Source organism: Colossoma macropomum, unplaced genomic scaffold (assembly GCF_904425465.1).
Source record: "Colossoma macropomum unplaced genomic scaffold, Colossoma_macropomum, whole genome shotgun sequence".
Taxonomy (NCBI): Eukaryota; Metazoa; Chordata; class Actinopteri; order Characiformes; family Serrasalmidae; genus Colossoma; species Colossoma macropomum.
Genome location: NW_023494803.1, coordinates 19121277 through 19137275, shown reverse-complemented (window position 1 = coordinate 19137275; position 15999 = coordinate 19121277). Strand labels below are relative to the sequence as shown.

The 15999-nt window shown below is 41.0% G+C and overlaps 1 protein-coding gene and 1 long non-coding RNA gene across 2 annotated transcripts; one reads left to right on the top strand and one right to left on the bottom strand.

Annotated features, from left to right (window-relative positions):
• Nucleotides 1-605: 605 nt before the first annotated feature.
• LOC118823480 lies at nt 606-1598 on the top strand. Its single transcript, XR_005008531.1, has 2 exons — nt 606-903; nt 1161-1598. It is a non-coding gene; the product is annotated as an uncharacterized LOC118823480 (long non-coding RNA).
• On the bottom strand, nt 1540-4861 carry klf11b (Kruppel-like factor 11b). Its single transcript, XM_036593146.1, has 4 exons — nt 4648-4861; nt 3693-3950; nt 2362-3217; nt 1540-2254 (listed from the first exon to the last, which is right to left on the bottom strand). The coding sequence occupies exons 1-4, from the start codon at nt 4687-4689 to the stop codon at nt 1959-1961; spliced, it is 1452 nt and encodes a 483-aa protein (XP_036449039.1). The 5' UTR covers nt 4690-4861; the 3' UTR covers nt 1540-1958.
• Between the last annotated feature and the right edge of the window lie 11138 nt (nt 4862-15999).

The window sequence follows — 15999 nt, the reverse complement described above, 5'->3', positions numbered from 1 at the left end:
GTGCAACACACACTAACACACAAACACTATGTCAGTGTCACTGCAGTGCTGAAAATGATCCATCACCCAAATAATACCTCTATGGGGGTCCTGACCTTTAAAGAACAGGGTAAAAGGGGGCTAATAAAGTATGCAGAGAAACAGATGGGCTACAGTCTGTAATTGTAGAACTACAAAGTGCAACTGTGGAGCTGATGAGTGTAGATATAAGGTAGGTGTACCCAATGAAGTGCTCAGTGAGTGTACTTGGTCCTGTTTTTGGATTGAAAACCTGCAACCACTCCAGCCCTTTGTGGATGAGGTTGGAACCCCTGCCTTAAATACTTCGGACCACGGGTACATGTCAAAGCCATTGTGAACGATTCTGAATCATAAGTTTCTGAACAAAACAATCTGAATAACTTTGTTTACTTCTCAACAAGGGAATTACACGGAGATTTCAACCAGTGCTACAATGATTTAGGACACCGCTGTGGCCTAGTTTCAGTACAACCCAGCCTGTTGCAGACTTTTTTCCTTGTAATCGTCAGAAATCATTCATGAAGTGATTATAAAACGCCTTCATATGAAACCAGCGAAGATCTGTAGAATACAGGCAGTTTCATTTCTGTCCACAGCGTGTCGCTGTTGCAGTTCTAATCCTAATCGTCTCGGCATGAAGCGCCGTTAAAACCGGGAGGGGCGGGAACCATTTAGAAAAGCTGATTGGTCGCGCCTCCCACTAGCCCGGTCAATCTCGCATTTTGATTGGTTCGTGAAGGCGTAGTTACTGGGCGTGTAATGCCTGCCCTCCCCTTTTTTCTTTCACCAAAGAGGAGGATGAACAGTTCGTCGTTCTATTCGCACGGCAGCCTGGAGCTCAAGGATGTTCTGGATTTCAGCTTCTTTCTTCAACTCAAATTTGTATTTAACCTACTGTGTTATACTTAAAAGTCGTGTTTTATGATGTCTCTTTATCTGTATTGACTGTGTGGCGGCCAGTGTTTATGAATAGTGTAGCTTTCATGAACATAAAAATGAATGGAGTCTACATAAATAACAACAGCAAAAAATGATAGACTCTGTTTTAAAACGAGTGTTTAAACACTATGTAAAACGCGGTTTACTATGTAATTATATTGTTTATTGTGTGTATTGTTTGCTTATGTTCCTATGTATAGCAGGACATGTGGCTCAGTGTTCGTCTAGGATAAAAGAGTCCAAACAGATCCAGTGGAAATGTGACGTCTCCACCAAATTTCCTCTGTCCTGAGCCCTGTCGGCTGTGAGTGGAGTGACTAATGTGGACTGGCCGCCTGATCTGGATTAGTGCTGAATGTGAGAACACAGATCCACAGCCCCAAGCACACAGGAAATACTCCAGAGCTGCGTCAGCAAAACTGGACAGGAAACAGCGTGACTACAAGAAGGCCTGGTGGCATCTCTTAACATCTTTTTTAACACCATGCTTCCTCTCTTTGACCCTGTTAAAATGTCAGTTTAATTTGGGAGGTTCCTCCCACAAAACCATCAGCAGTGAAGAACCACAAGAATAGAGTATTAATTTGTCATTTGTTTACTGAAAATGAGTATTAAATAAAAGAGAAGCAACAACATGATTATCACAGTGTATATAATTAATTCATAAGCTCATTTTAATCACAATTTCCTGTATTTAGGCAGTAAAGTATAGAATATTTATTTCTGAAAGAATATACATTAAAATATATACAGAACACAGATTAAATTTTAAGACAAACATGGTACAAAGACTTTGGCAAAAATAAGAGTGCATGAATCATTGTAACAAGTGAGTAAACAAAACATTGCATTCATTACAGAGTATACAAAAACGAGCAGTAGAAGGGAAGAGAAGAGAAGGAAGAGTCCAGTGCATGTTCACGTTTGTCCATGAGATAATTAGCAGCCTTGTCCTCCAATAGAGTCCCAGTATAAAATGAGCTCAGCTCCAATCCAGTTCAGTTTGAGGCTGGTAACAGCATGCTGATTGGCAAAGCTGAGCCTGCGGCCAGAGCCTTGGCTGTAGTTATCTTGTTGAGGTTCCGTACCTCTGTCTGCCAGGAGGGGACCTTCTTGGTGGTCATGTGTCGACGAGCATGCTTAGTAAGGTGGTCACTGCGCATGAACCTTCTGTCACAAACAGGGCAGACAAACTTTTTCTCACCGGTGTGTGTTCTCCGGTGGCGGGAGAGCTCATCAGAGCGTGCAAATTTTTTCTCACAGCCCTCCCAGTTACAGCTGAAGGGCTTCTCACCTGCAGAAAGAGTGAAAAACACTATTAGAGAAATGCAACACTTACAGTACTTGGTCTTCATCTACACCAACACCAAGCAATGAAGGCCAAATTCAAGTCTCCCCTACCTGTGTGTGTTCTGAGATGTGCCTTGAGATGAGAGCTTTTGAAATAGGTCTTTCTGCAGCCAGGAAAGCTGCATACATAGTTACGTCTGCGGGAGAAGTCCATTTGCGTGGCACTGCTTTGTCCTGATGGCACGTAGACAGGTGCAGGGGCAAGAGGCAGCAGCTTGGTGTTTCCCAGAGTAACAACTGTCTGCTGGGGACACTGTGATGTCTGAGACACTGAAGGCTGGGGCATCACCAGCATCACTGTGCCCTGGGTCACTGGAGAGCCCATGAAGAGCGGCTGTGGCAGGATGGACTTAACCCCAGAACTGGGCCTCGGAGCTGGACTCTGGATGAATGCTGCTGAGATGACTCCTGGCTGAGCCACTGGAAACATCTGGCAAATGATGGGCGGACTGGAGGTGGGAGATGGTGAAGAGGGAGATGACTTGGAAGGGGCTTTCTCATTAGAGGAGTGGGCGCTGCTGTTGGGACATGTGACTAATGCAGTGCTGTCTGTCTGGGGGCGGCAGGGTGAAGTGGCTGGTGATGGAACATCTGGCTGTGGTGTCTGTTGTGGTTGCTGCATCTGTGTAGGGGCTGGATTCTGATGGTGGACAGTTTGTGGAATGTTCTGGTAGAGGGAGCTGTCAGCTGTGTGGCGGATGACGCTGGTTGCCATGGCTCTGCAGGGTGGGGAGGACGGCTTGTCAGTAGCGGGAACCTGAAGGGTCTTCTCAGTAATGGAGGCTGCTGCAGGTCGCTGGAGTCTGGAGCTGAAAACACTGGGGCACTGTCGGGTCAAGGGAGAGTTTGGCACTGGCAGGGAAGTGGAGGTCTCAGCAAAGTTGGGGCTGTGAGGTGGGGTCATGCACTGTGCAAGAGAGAAGATGCAAAGTGTTAACCAGACAAAGCAAGATCTTCAATATGAATGAGGAACAGCAGTAGTACACTCAGTGTCTTCATGGATGTGCTGAAAAATTGCATTGTGCAATCTGACCTACGTAACAGACAATAAAAATTATCTCCACTGCTATGTCCTTGTTTATCTTGGGGTGTCAGTACTGCGTGGGTGAGCTTAGTAATTGAAACTCAGGCTGAAGTTCACCCAGGAGATGACGCTTATCTATAGAATGCCACCTGTCAGGGCTACCATAAAACCAACCCAAAGAGTTCAGCAAACAAATCAGACCCTGAAAAGAACCATAGTCTGCACACTATAACACATGAGGCCACCTGTCTTTCTATCTCGTCCAGCAAGTGTTCACACATTAAGGAGACCTTACAGATGATTATGGTTGGCTTACATTGTTTTCTTAAGCATGCTTGCATCAGTTCAGTTCCCTTACCAATGAAGAGAGTGAGACAAAGTCCCTGGGGGTCTCTGGAAGTTCAGGTTGCATTAGGGAGTCACAGGAATCGGATGCTGGGGTGAGAGGACGAGGTTTGAAGGTGTTGGGTCTTGGGGACACCTGACACCAAGAGCTCATGCAGACAAGGGCTTCGGCCGCCTCCAGGTCATTGTACTCCGGTACGCTGCATGAGGACTTCTCACTGTCATGCCTTCTCCTTTCCAGATATGCCCCATGGACCTCCATCTGAGCTCCCTGAGAAACACGAGAACACTCAGTAAACATGGTGTATTCTCCTGAAACAAAACTTTTTGTCCCTAAATAAGACTCTTTTTTTCCCCTGTTTTAACCCCTAGTAGTAGCTTGTGGTAAGAGTGAAAAGACTTTGAGGATACACCCTGCTCCGCATGGCCTTCTATCATATGCTTGTCTCCTCCCTTCGCCAAATAAAGCGCAAACAACATGCTCGCCAGCTAGCCATGTGAAGCAGTCATGAACAAAAAAAATCCCCTTTGCGCTTCGTGCCTCAAGAAGCCAAATTATTCCCTATGCCAGAAACAGTTATGATTCACACCAAGCCCCTCCCAAACTGCCTCACTACAGACACATTTAAGAACTGAAGAGTTGTTTACACACCACAGTTAATGTCAGTTTCAATTACATCAGGTCCACCTTTGTTTTTTATTGCAGTTGTATATGTAAATTTCATACACTTCATCACTATAAAGTTACAAATAACACTTAAAAATCACTTACATAAAGCCTGACACACCGTTATAAAAACAAGAACATGATGTATCATTTGGTTTAAGTTAGTGATAAACAACAAAAGGATGGTTTCGTTGTGCCAGTCCACAATAAACAGCAAAAGCAGATGTCAGTGTTGCAAAAGGGAAAAAAAACATAATAATAATAATGAGAATAATCATATATATGGTATACTGGTTCTTACCTCAGACAATTCTTCCATATTCTTTAACTGTCGTCTTGACATCCGTTCAAAACGTATGAAAAATAACCGTCAAGACGAGGAATAACAGAACAAAGGAGTGAGTGCTACTACGCCCGTTCAGTGACGACTGAGACCGGAATTCAAATTCCCTTTTTACCAGTAAGGTCCTGCCTCAGCTGAGTAAAACAAGTCAGGAGAAAAAAAAGAAAAACAAAATTCACAACAGAGTGGCGGGTGGCAACATGCTACCAATCAGAAGCGACTGTGTGTGAGAGCTCGACCAATGGCGTGGCAGGCGACGCGTGATCAGTGCGTGACTGCGGCACGATTGGCTGAGGCGGGGTGCGTGGCTGTGGGTGGGCGTGTGAGGGAGTCAGCGGTGTCGGAGTAAACCCGGTGAACCGAGCGCGAGGAAACTGGGCCAAAGGTCGTGTTCCCGAGCCTCGCGGTGCCTGCTGAATAATAAGGTTGGTTCGTCTGGTCAGCTGTAAACGAGGAAAGCACCGTTTCACACACACAAACACACACTTCCTCTGAGGGCGAAACGAGTGTTTTATAACCGCAGGATAGCGACTGGAACACGGAGCCAGCAGCGCTTAGCGTGGGACTTTAAAGTCTTCAAAACATGAGGTGAAACGGGTAATAATGGCGTGTCAAACTCTGACAACAGAGAAAGGCATGAAGCCTGTCTGCTCTATTTTAGCAACACTGTTGTACCTCCGGGAGGTAAACGGGTCTCCTGCTTGTTTTATATAAAGCGTCTGAAAAGAATTCTCGCCTCCAAAAACAGAAAATACACTGAAAGAGTAACGGTAAACACAGTTGTTGGTACTTCTTTTTGAGGCATGTGCCATGTAAAAAATGTGTCACGATAATTACCAAACTTTCCATCATGGTTTACACGGCAAACAAGAACACTCAGCCGACATAGCATTTCTTTTGAACAGGCAACAAAAAATGCCCAGCCCAACGTTACCCCACAGCCCACCCTCCCCGGACACAACCACTCCAACAAACACAACTTCTCTAACAACAACAGCAACTATAATTGTCCATTTTGTCCAGGAGCCTGGCACGCTCTGAGAGCCACTCTGCATGGCCACACCCCCGTAAGCTCCCCATGGCAGTGCAGCTTGTGGATGCCGCACAGCCCCCCCTAAAGGGTCAATGGTCCCAGCCATCCACACAGCACAAACATAGTTCCTGGGGCGTGCGGAGTCCTGGCCTGTCCACTGTCCCGGCCAGCACAAGTGTCGCGGTGTGCCCACTCCTTGGTGGAGTGACTCCTTATCTGACACTCGTGACACCGTAGCGGGAACTTGTGAAACCAGAGCTTCTCTGCTGGTCTAAGACATCTGTGGCAAAACTACAACTTGATTGTCTAAAATGCAGTGATGGTACAATATTGAGTGTGTTGAATGTCTTATTATTGCACACGTCTATTCTTGGTCTTCATCTAATCATTGGTTTTAATATTTTGCATCATGTTCTGTCACAGCTGTGATAAAAATATATTGTATACTTAAGGAAAGTCACAAGACCATGGCCAGAGGACCTCTTTGCCTGTTATTTGTGATGAGATAAAGACAGAAGTAGCTGTAACAACAAGGTAACAAGACAAAAACAAACCCTTTAGCAGTTTGCAACTTATATAGTAACATACACTACTTGCAAATGATGAAACATACATTGCCTGTTACCCATGTAGGAACCATAGCTTAACATGTGCATGTAGCATATTTAGAGACATTTACTGACAAGTTTAACTCAGCATCCCTTTGCTTCTCCTCTTAGCCGGATATCAGCCCAGCGACTTATCAAAATGTTTAGACCACCATTATTCTAGGAATCCCATGTTGAGCTTGTGGACTTATCTTTATTTATATTCATGGCTCCTAAATTAATCTGCAGTCTCAGTTTAAGATTAGAATACATAGTCAGTTACACTGCATTAACCTGTTGGCACTCACTCTGTACGCTTGGCAACAGCACTTTTTATGGCAGAGGCATATTCTTTATTATAGGCTATGAGTATATAAGGAGTAAGCTACCTAATCTGATATCACGTTATTCAGGTTTAGATAGTATACAGCACTCTGTGTTGTGCTGCATGCATTCCAGGAAGATGAAAGAGTTTATATGGTGAAGAGATGTCAGTCTTCGATTTGATTGTCAATATTTTATGTGGTAAAAATGCCATTATTCTACAGAGCTCTAATTATATACTACACAGACTGGTTCCGCTCAGAAAAATACAATTTTTATTTCAGAACAAAAGACTGCAGCATATCACATTTTTGTGTGCAGAGTAGTGATCTTATAAAACAATGTAACTGAGCTAGAAACAATACAAAAATAGATTGGAAGCAAACAGATCACAGACTGTGGTTTCCATGAAATGTAAACGAGTGACACTCAGATGAGATTGAGGGCCATACTGGCATATACGATTGTATCCAAAAGTTTGGGTACCCCTGGTAAAATTACATTTTTGTTGATTTTCTATGTGAAAAATAAGTTAACATATCCTCTACAGGAAAGAAGCTTCTGCACATATTTAATGCACAATAACTGTTTATTTGCTGAATTTAACATATATAAAAAGTTATGCCACACTGGATTGTTGTATTTTTTCCAATATGTTAAACTTAGCAAATAAATAGAGCAAATAAATTGCGCACTTAAATTTGCAGAAATATGGCATATTTAAGTTTACTCCCTGTAGAGGATGAGTTAACTTATTTTCACTCAAAAAATGAACAAAACAAGTACGTTGACTAGGGGTATTTGAACTTTTGCAGAAGACTGTAGTTTTAAATCCCCATACATTGTATGAAACATTGTTTTTTTATTTTTCAACACTGTTGAATTTACAGCTACATGCTTAATAAAAAGATTTGTTCACTTTTCAAAGCCTTGATGCCCTAAGCTGATGTAGATTATGTCAATACTTAGTGAAACAGATGATCAATTGTATCTTATTCCGGCTGTTTCTAAGAGGAGAACATATGGATGTGATATCTAGAAAAAAATCTGAATGCAATTTGGATACGTGCCTATCTATTAGTGCTACACAGTACATTGTTTATTAAATCTAAGGACAATTATGTCCCAATATGCAAATTTTCTTAACCATATGGGAAATATTGACCAATAGTGGATGTCCTGCGGAGTGTTCTCTGAATGTTTTGATGAATCAATGCATGCATGTGATCTAACAAACACAAACCATTCTGTCTTTAACAATGTCACATTAAATGTTTCTCAGTGTGATTTTATTATATTGCAAGGCACGTTGCCAACTTAGTATATAGCACACAGCCCTGCAGTCTGCTGTACTTCTCAAATTCAAAGTACAGATGTTTTCACTTTAATGGGTCTTTATTCCTGCAGATGTTGGTTTCTTGGTTCCTTGTTTATCATACATGAATTCTGTAAGGTTGTGACATCAAGTTTGTGCACTCTCTCAAAAGTCTGTGCTCAATAAAAAGGACACTATGAGGGTGGAAAAACCTTTGATCATAATTTTCTGTTCTACTGTTGCAGTCAAAGTATTATTTACAAACAAGGCATGTGACAACACTAGAGAATGGTATGTTCATTTAATATAAAGAATTTTCAGCTCTGTACATTATATATTTATATTGTGGTAACCTGTAGGCTGATTGTTTATAAGCTACATTGGTACACTTGTTGAATGGTCTCTGGTAGATTAGATTATTTGTTGACCCTTGCTGTCATCACCGCAGTATTTCCCTATAGCTAACCCAAGCCTAAGCCTCTAACCATTCATACATATTGATATTACCACCCATTACATATTGATGTTTAACAAGATAATTGGTTCATGATCCCATTGTCTGTACAGTGTCAACAACATTGGTTCTCCACATAATTGGATCCAGTCAGTTGCAGTAGGCAGAACATGGAGTCCTCAAAACGTGACTTGAGTACTGCTGATCTACTGGGATTCAACCAAACAATGTGGGCCTGCTGGATGCCACTGCTGGTGGTTAACCTTAACCCCTTAAAGTCTCAGGCTTATTACATACCCAGGCTTATTATTTAATGACCACAAGGACTTCAGTGCAAACAGGCTGAATTATTTTTAGGTTAGAGAATTGTGTGATAAAACGTTGGGCTCACCAGTAGGCCCTTGCCATGTAAGGGATTAAATAAGCTATTGTATTCTATGTTTTGCCATTTTTTCCATGTGTAATTGTTTCATTTGTTTCAGATGTTTTTGCTGTTTCCTGCCCAGTTTAAAGTTGGCAATGAACAAATTTGAATGAACAACTAAAGGGTGGGGCGGAAGATTGGTATAGTTTGGTGATTTTCCTGCTTTAACACATCCACTTAACCTGATATTTAACTAAAGAGTTAAATAAGGTGTGTTTGAGCCAGAAAACCGCCAAACTGTGAGGGACTCCTGTGGCACAAACTGTGAGTTGCCACCCCTGTATAGTAACATGTTAAGACCCAAAACAAAAACCAGTTACCTAATCACCTTGTTTCTGGCTTTCTGGACCTGTCTGAGTCAGTCTGCTTAGGAGGTGTGGTAGCCGTGGGGAGGCCAGTCCTCTTCCGGAGTCACGTAATCACATCGTGCAGAGCTAAATGGTGCAACAGTGTAAGAATGTTTGCAGGAACATAGCTATGAGACACATGCGAGGTGGACGCCATGGTGGTGATATAAGTGGGGCAAGTGGGCAAGGAAACTGGAGGAAAGGTTATGCTATGCACATCCCCTCTTCTACTCCAGGGGGGTCAGCAGAAAAAAAGAGAGAGAGCTATTCCCAGTATGGCTAAATTTAGGCTAGCACACTGCTTGTGACTCACATGGAGTGACAGCCTGAATTACCTGAATTACCTTTCTTCCAAACCCGTCCATATTGACAGCTTAGGTTGCAACGTCGCAGTTTTTAGAACTTTCCCTGGGCCCTGAGTTTGGGGGATGCTTGACCTTAGAATTAGCAGATGCCCAGAGGCAGCAGCAGTCAGTGGAAAGTGTCAGCCTGGGTCAGCGTTGGCAGCATACGTGCAGCAGGCCTGATGACAGGTTGATGTACTGATACTCCCGCAGTAGCGCCTTCCCTCGTGGATACATATGTGGGTGAAAGGGCAGTGCTGTGTGTATATTGTCGGAGGCTGAACTTGAGAGCAAATTTGCAGCCAGTCTTGTTCTCCTAGGTGAGGTGCACGTAGTCATTCTCTGAAGGCTACGTTGTTTAAACGTGCAGCCCGGTTAAATTTGTTCAGTTGAAATGGAAAACAATCACCTTGAGTTATCCTAACTTAATTTATGTAGTGTTTGTTGACTACAAGTCATACAAATAATCACACAGAAGGGAGTCGTTGCCCATAAACCATTTGAGCAAACTCAACAATCAGGTTTTACTGTGAGGCACTGTTTATATGAAAGAGAACTTCATAAGCTTTTCACTGAGCAATATTCAACATTCACGTCAGCTATATTTATCTTTCAGTACATATGCATTTGATTTAAAGAAAAGGAGGATCAACAAGGAAATAAATTAACTCAACATTGCAGTAAATTGTGATTTGAAAATGTATATATACAAACTATATCTAGCCATGAGCAATTGTTCACTTTAAGTAAGGCATTGTATTTACTTGATAGACACAATTTTGGCACTAACTGTTTTGATGGTATTGGTGTATTCATGGGAAAAAGATGTACATATCTAAATCAAGTAAAATCAGAATATTACATTTTTCATTGTTGGCCTTGTACCGAGTACATTTTTACATAGAAGACACTGTAAATCTTTGTACATTGAACTAGCACTGATATGTCACTGCACTCAATACCTCCTTTTCTCTCGTTTTCTTCACACTCCATGAGCCTTGACTGCTGCAATCGAGAGCTGTGTGTCATAAAAATCAGCTGCCGTTTTATGAGCGTTCACAAGGACATATGATAACAACATTAGGCTGTTCTGTAAAATGCTCCTATTTACATTAGGATAATAACTACTCACTCGCAAGAGTGAAAGGTGGTGTCCAAGTGGACTGACCCTTCAGTGGTTTAGTCAAATATGCCCACAGCATGACAGCAAGAGTAGATTAAATCTGTTAATTATTTTCCATTACTGTGGAAGGTGGGCTTGGTGCTCTGCCTGATCCTTATGCCTATCTTGCCTTAAACAGAGAGCATACTTTTTGTAATAAAGTTTAAATCTGTTTTATCTGTGCAATAACACAGAGTAAAAAAGAAGGGAATTTTAGAGGCTCTGCGTTAGTTGAGGCAGAGGCAAAAGCTCAAAGCACGGTTTCTCATGAAACAGGGATATGTCTCAACATGTCATGACACTATAATCAGAGCAGCCAGAGTGCACGCTCCTGGATAATGATCAGTTGTAGTCATTAAGCAGGTCATAAAGACATCACTTTTGTGACAGTTTATAAAACTGCAATCTTAGAACACTGTAGCCAGAAAATGACCATTAGCAAATGATCAATTAGTGGAGACAATCATGGTAATGCAGAACTTAAAAGATTAGAAAAAATGCTGACTTGAAACATACTTGACCAACTACCAATTGGCTTCTATTATAATTATATTTTGTCAATCAATATTCATAGTAATCTGCTGTACACTCTTTGCCTCAAAGTGTTCTTCAAGTGATGCTGTAGAAGAACCACCTTTGGTTCCCTAAAGAGCAGTGTTGTAAAAAGATTTGCGGGTCAAAAACTTTTTAAGGAAGAATCTTTACGTAATGGAAAGGTTCTATATCAATCTAAGAAGGAATTCACCCGATTTTTTAAATGTCTGCATAATTAAATCATTAAGATGTGTTCAAAGTCAGTCAGAGTGATTTGAAGGCTTACCAAGTCAGAATTGTTCATAATAGTGGTGATACACCAGATAACCTGAGTTCAATGCCTCTAAAAGCTCCCTCAAAGAGTGTTTTAATATGGATGATTAGACAGTCAAAAGCAACAACTTATGTAGTACAGATAGGTTGGAAACAAGTGTGTGTTGGCAGTAACTACATTCCAGTGAAAGATTTTTTAATGAAAAACATTTGAAGCTGATGTCGGCAATGGAAGTAGAAGTTGTTGGTAGTATATTATGAATGTCAACAAAACTTATTTTCCCTTTAATTTAGCAGGAAAAATGTTTGTTAATACACTGAGAAGACCTACATTTGAAATGTTTGTAAGGGGAAAATGCATTTATGCATACATTTGGTATGTTATTGCCAAAAGTGTATTTGATGGAAAAAAGTTGGGAAAAAAGTTTTCATTTTACAATTTTATAATTTTTGAAGAACGTCAGTGTTAACTTCTGAAACTTCTGATCAGTTTTCATATCTTCAACAGTTACACACCCTATAAGACCCTTTATATCAAATCATTTTCAGGTTGTGTTCATTTCATAACTTAATTATCAAGGCCTTTTTTGAGTAGTAACTTTGTATCAGCTCTCCTCAGTTATAAACCACCTCATCTGTTTGTGTGTTCTTAGCTTGCAAGCACAGCTTGTGTGAACCATATATAAACAGCTGCACTTTGAGTTGAATGTGGGGCAGTCCATGAGCCACAAGGACCCCAGGGGCACTGACACAGCAGAGAGGCCTGCATGTCATGTATATATCCCAGGCCCGATATAGCTCAGTCACACACAAAATGGCGTGCTCATGGACGAGAATGCTGTCAGCAGTGGGATTTCCCACAAGAGACTTACCAACAATTAAGGTCATGGCAAAAAAAGGAGGAGACCAAGATTCAGGCTATAATCTTGTATAGTATATTTAGTGTATAGTCATGTACAGTCAAAGCGGCTCACAGTCACTCTAATTACTGATTTGTCAAGTTTACTCAGATTATCTGTGGAAAAAAAACGCAGTTGCTTTACATTTAAGTTGCTAGAAGTGAAAGGGAAGGTCAGTTTCCCAGACATAGACTTAGACTGGCCCTAGACAGCGAAGAGTTTCAGTGAAGTCTGGGTATTTTCCATAACAATCCAATTCTGGAATAAACTGGGACAATTCGCATGAGTCATGACAATCTTTTTCCTTACCCACGAGTAAAGTCAGCCAAATTTGGCTGAATTTAGCCAAAGGTTTTAGGGCGATTTACTCTGTAATCTTTGTTACAGAGTAAAGCATTTGTTCAAGCAAGTAGGCCTACAAATCAACAAGTCAGTGTTGCTCAGCCATACAAATATAAATGTAGTAATCGCTGGGCTGCTTTGGGCATTGCGGGGTGTAGGGTGTGTCTGTGTTGTGAGGAAAAGTACTAGTATAATCCCGTATGACTTTACAAACTCCAAGAAACTCATTCAGTGGCATTACACAAGGATAATACCATTACTCTGCATGGACACGAATGGAAGGATAGACACAACTATGTTCCTCTATAGGTTGTTTTCTTTTTCAGATCATTTTACAAGTGAAGTGTTTTGACATTGCTCACCACTCTAGTCTGGCGAGGCCTGTTCCATTGTAAGGCAAGTCATGAGGCAGTCAGGTTTACATGTAACACAAACATACCATATATGCACTCCATATCCCTGCTGACCTACATTTGAAGCGCTAATTGTGTCAACTTCCCTACAGGTCAGAAACATTATGGCGTCTCTGAATGTGCTTGTTCCTCGTTACAAAAAACTGCCTCAAGCAACACTGACCACAACAAACCATTTCATGCAGGATCCTGTTGATGGTCAGAGACACCATTTTCAGCACATTTCCCATTGGAATTGAGTTATCCCAGAAATGTTGTATTAAAGTATTAAACAATTTTTTATGCTGTTGGTGAGATTTGTCAAAATAGGAAAGAACTTTAAAGCACAAGAAGAGGATTGGAGAAATGCTGCTCAAGCCTGCAAAGAAACAAATGGGTGGCAAATGATAAATAAAAAAGCTGGAGAGGGAAAACAGAAAACAGATGGCTAACCACAGAGAACCATGGCGTCAGGAGTTTGGCTGCCTGGTTAAAATCTAACCAGATCTCTCTCCTCATCTTATCTGAAGTCCATTGCTCATAGTAAGTTTGTAAACATTTGAATCCCCGCTCTTACCCACACCTTAGCTCACTGCCTTTGCACGAAATCACGCATCAAGTTATGTGGTTTTATGGGGGATGCCCAGATTAATGTCAATCTTCAACTCACCATAAATGGGCCTTACTGTACTTGTGTGCTGGTGTCATGCTCTAGTACAAATGCAGACACTTATATTACAACATGTAGTTACCTATTGTACACTGAATACATTAGTTTATTAGGTCTAACTGTCATTGGCCATTTTATCAGGTACACTTACCATATACAGTACTGTGCAAAAGTCAGAGACCACCCTCACACCTGCCATTAAATACCATGTACAAACACCATATTTCATTAGAACAGATGCAAGCATACATAATTACAGTAAAAATGAACAATTATTTATAATATGTAATTTAAAATGTTTTCAAAAAAGTAGAGCAAAGTTGATTCCAGGCACATAAACTTGTTAAATTCCAGCGCTAGCACACTTGATTTAATTTCAAGTATTGATCAGTCATCCCAGGTATTGAGTAAGGTATTGAGTAATAATGTTGAATAATATTAGTGATTTACTGAGCAGTTAGATGCTTACTGCCCAGATAAATAGCTTTTTCTTCTAGTTTTCTCAGCTGCCTAAAACTTTAGCACAGTACTGTACATTTAACAGGAAGTTACACATAAGTCTCAGTAATGAAATATTTTTCAGTCTTCGCTGTGTCCACCCTTTTCCTTTATTACAGCTTCCATTCTCTATCAAAAAATCCGCAGGGATATTTTTCCACACCTCCCAAGTTCAGTCTTAGAGCTTTCTTTTTCTGCTTCTTGCAATCCAAGTAATCCCAAAAACTTTCAGTAATGTTGAGCTCTGGACTCCTTTTTTGTGTATTTTCTTTTCTCAGTAATAGCTTCTAGACAGCTACACACAGTGTTGTGAATGAACGTGTTCAATGAACGCCGTTAATATTTTTTGTGAACGTTGAACTGAACAAATGAGTTTACAAATAACAAATTACTCGCGAGCGTGCACGCCACTCGTTCACGTGTGCCCTCAAGACAGCAGGTACAGAAAATGTTGGACAGTGCATTCGGTGAGAGTATTACTGACTTAAAGGCTGCGGTATAGAATTAATTTTTAATTTTAGAGTAGCAAAGATTTTGGGTTAGTGATGGGTAGAAAAAGGTTCCATTGAAAAAGAATAGTGGGCTATTTATTGAAAAAAAAACAAACCTGAACTAGTTCATTTTCATTAGTATGAACTGAACTTTGAACTAGTTCATTTTCAGTGTGAACCGGCACAACGCTATCTACACATCCTTTCAGACTCATAGTGTTGAGTTTCTTCTCACAGTGGAAGGAACAGAAACACCTGTTTTTTTCAGATCTGAGGCAAAAGTGGACCATGATTTTCTCCTTTCTCTCAAAAATTAAAGCTTTGTGCTGTTTATCTGATGGTGACAGTTCTACCGACGGATCTACCAGGTCTTGCACAGTTGGAGTCCAATTTTTTCTCTATTAGTTATTAACTTTTTGAACTCTAGTTTCAGATTTACTAATTTACCTTTGACTTTCCCCTTCCACAAGTGGATTATTCGGCATCTAATTTCCTCAGAAATGTCTTCTGAAAAATGATTAACTTGTACTTAATGGCTGTTTTGACTGGAAATTAAATGAAGAGTGGCAAGAGGCTCCTAATAAACAGAGGCAACTCAAGACACAAGATAGTTCAGGACAGAAAAGCTAGACTATGTTTAGATACATGTTGCTACAACAACAAGAATGTAAAAACTGAGCTTGTGTTAGAGAAACGGGCTACAAGTGTGGCAATGCAGCATTCTGTCCTTTTTAATGAATGCTTAGTGTGTGAATACTAGTTCTCTATAGCTAACGTGCTTTAAAGTAACAACTAGTATGGTGTTTTGGAGTGAAGGGATGTGGAGATAGAGGGGCATTTGAGGGCACTGCTGCTCTGAGCCTCTGTTTACACACCCACTTCCTGTCCTCCAGACAGATGGGCCATTGGATCACAGCCCTTGTTTCCACGACGACTGCTTTGGCTGCAGCCAATAGAGAACCACGCGACACATGGCCCATTACAAGAGCCAAGCCAAACTGGCTTTTATTGAGACTTAGAGAAAACGTGTGTATATAATACAGGAGTAACTTTGCTAATAACTAAAGCTATACAGCAGATAGTATTTGAACTTGTGTTCAGTTCAACTCTAATTAGTTGCCAAGTGACCTTAAGATCAATTCTTAGGTCATGTAGCTGTATGGATCAAAAGGCAAATTCCAACAGAACAACAAACAAACCAGGAGAACAACAAACAATAAA

What these genes read in the sequence shown, in the direction of transcription:
- klf11b (XM_036593146.1), bottom strand. Translation starts at nt 4,689, where the DNA reads ATGTCAAGACGACAGTTAAAGAATATGGAAGAATTGTCTGAG. An exon ending in ATATGGAAGAATTGTCTGAG is followed by an intron (nt 3,951 to 4,647) that starts GTAAGAACCAGT and finishes CGTGTTTCTCAG; the next exon opens with GGAGCTCAGATGGAGGTCCA. An exon ending in TTGTCTCACTCTCTTCATTG is followed by an intron (nt 3,218 to 3,692) that starts GTAAGGGAACTG and finishes TCTCTTGCACAG; the next exon opens with TGCATGACCCCACCTCACAG.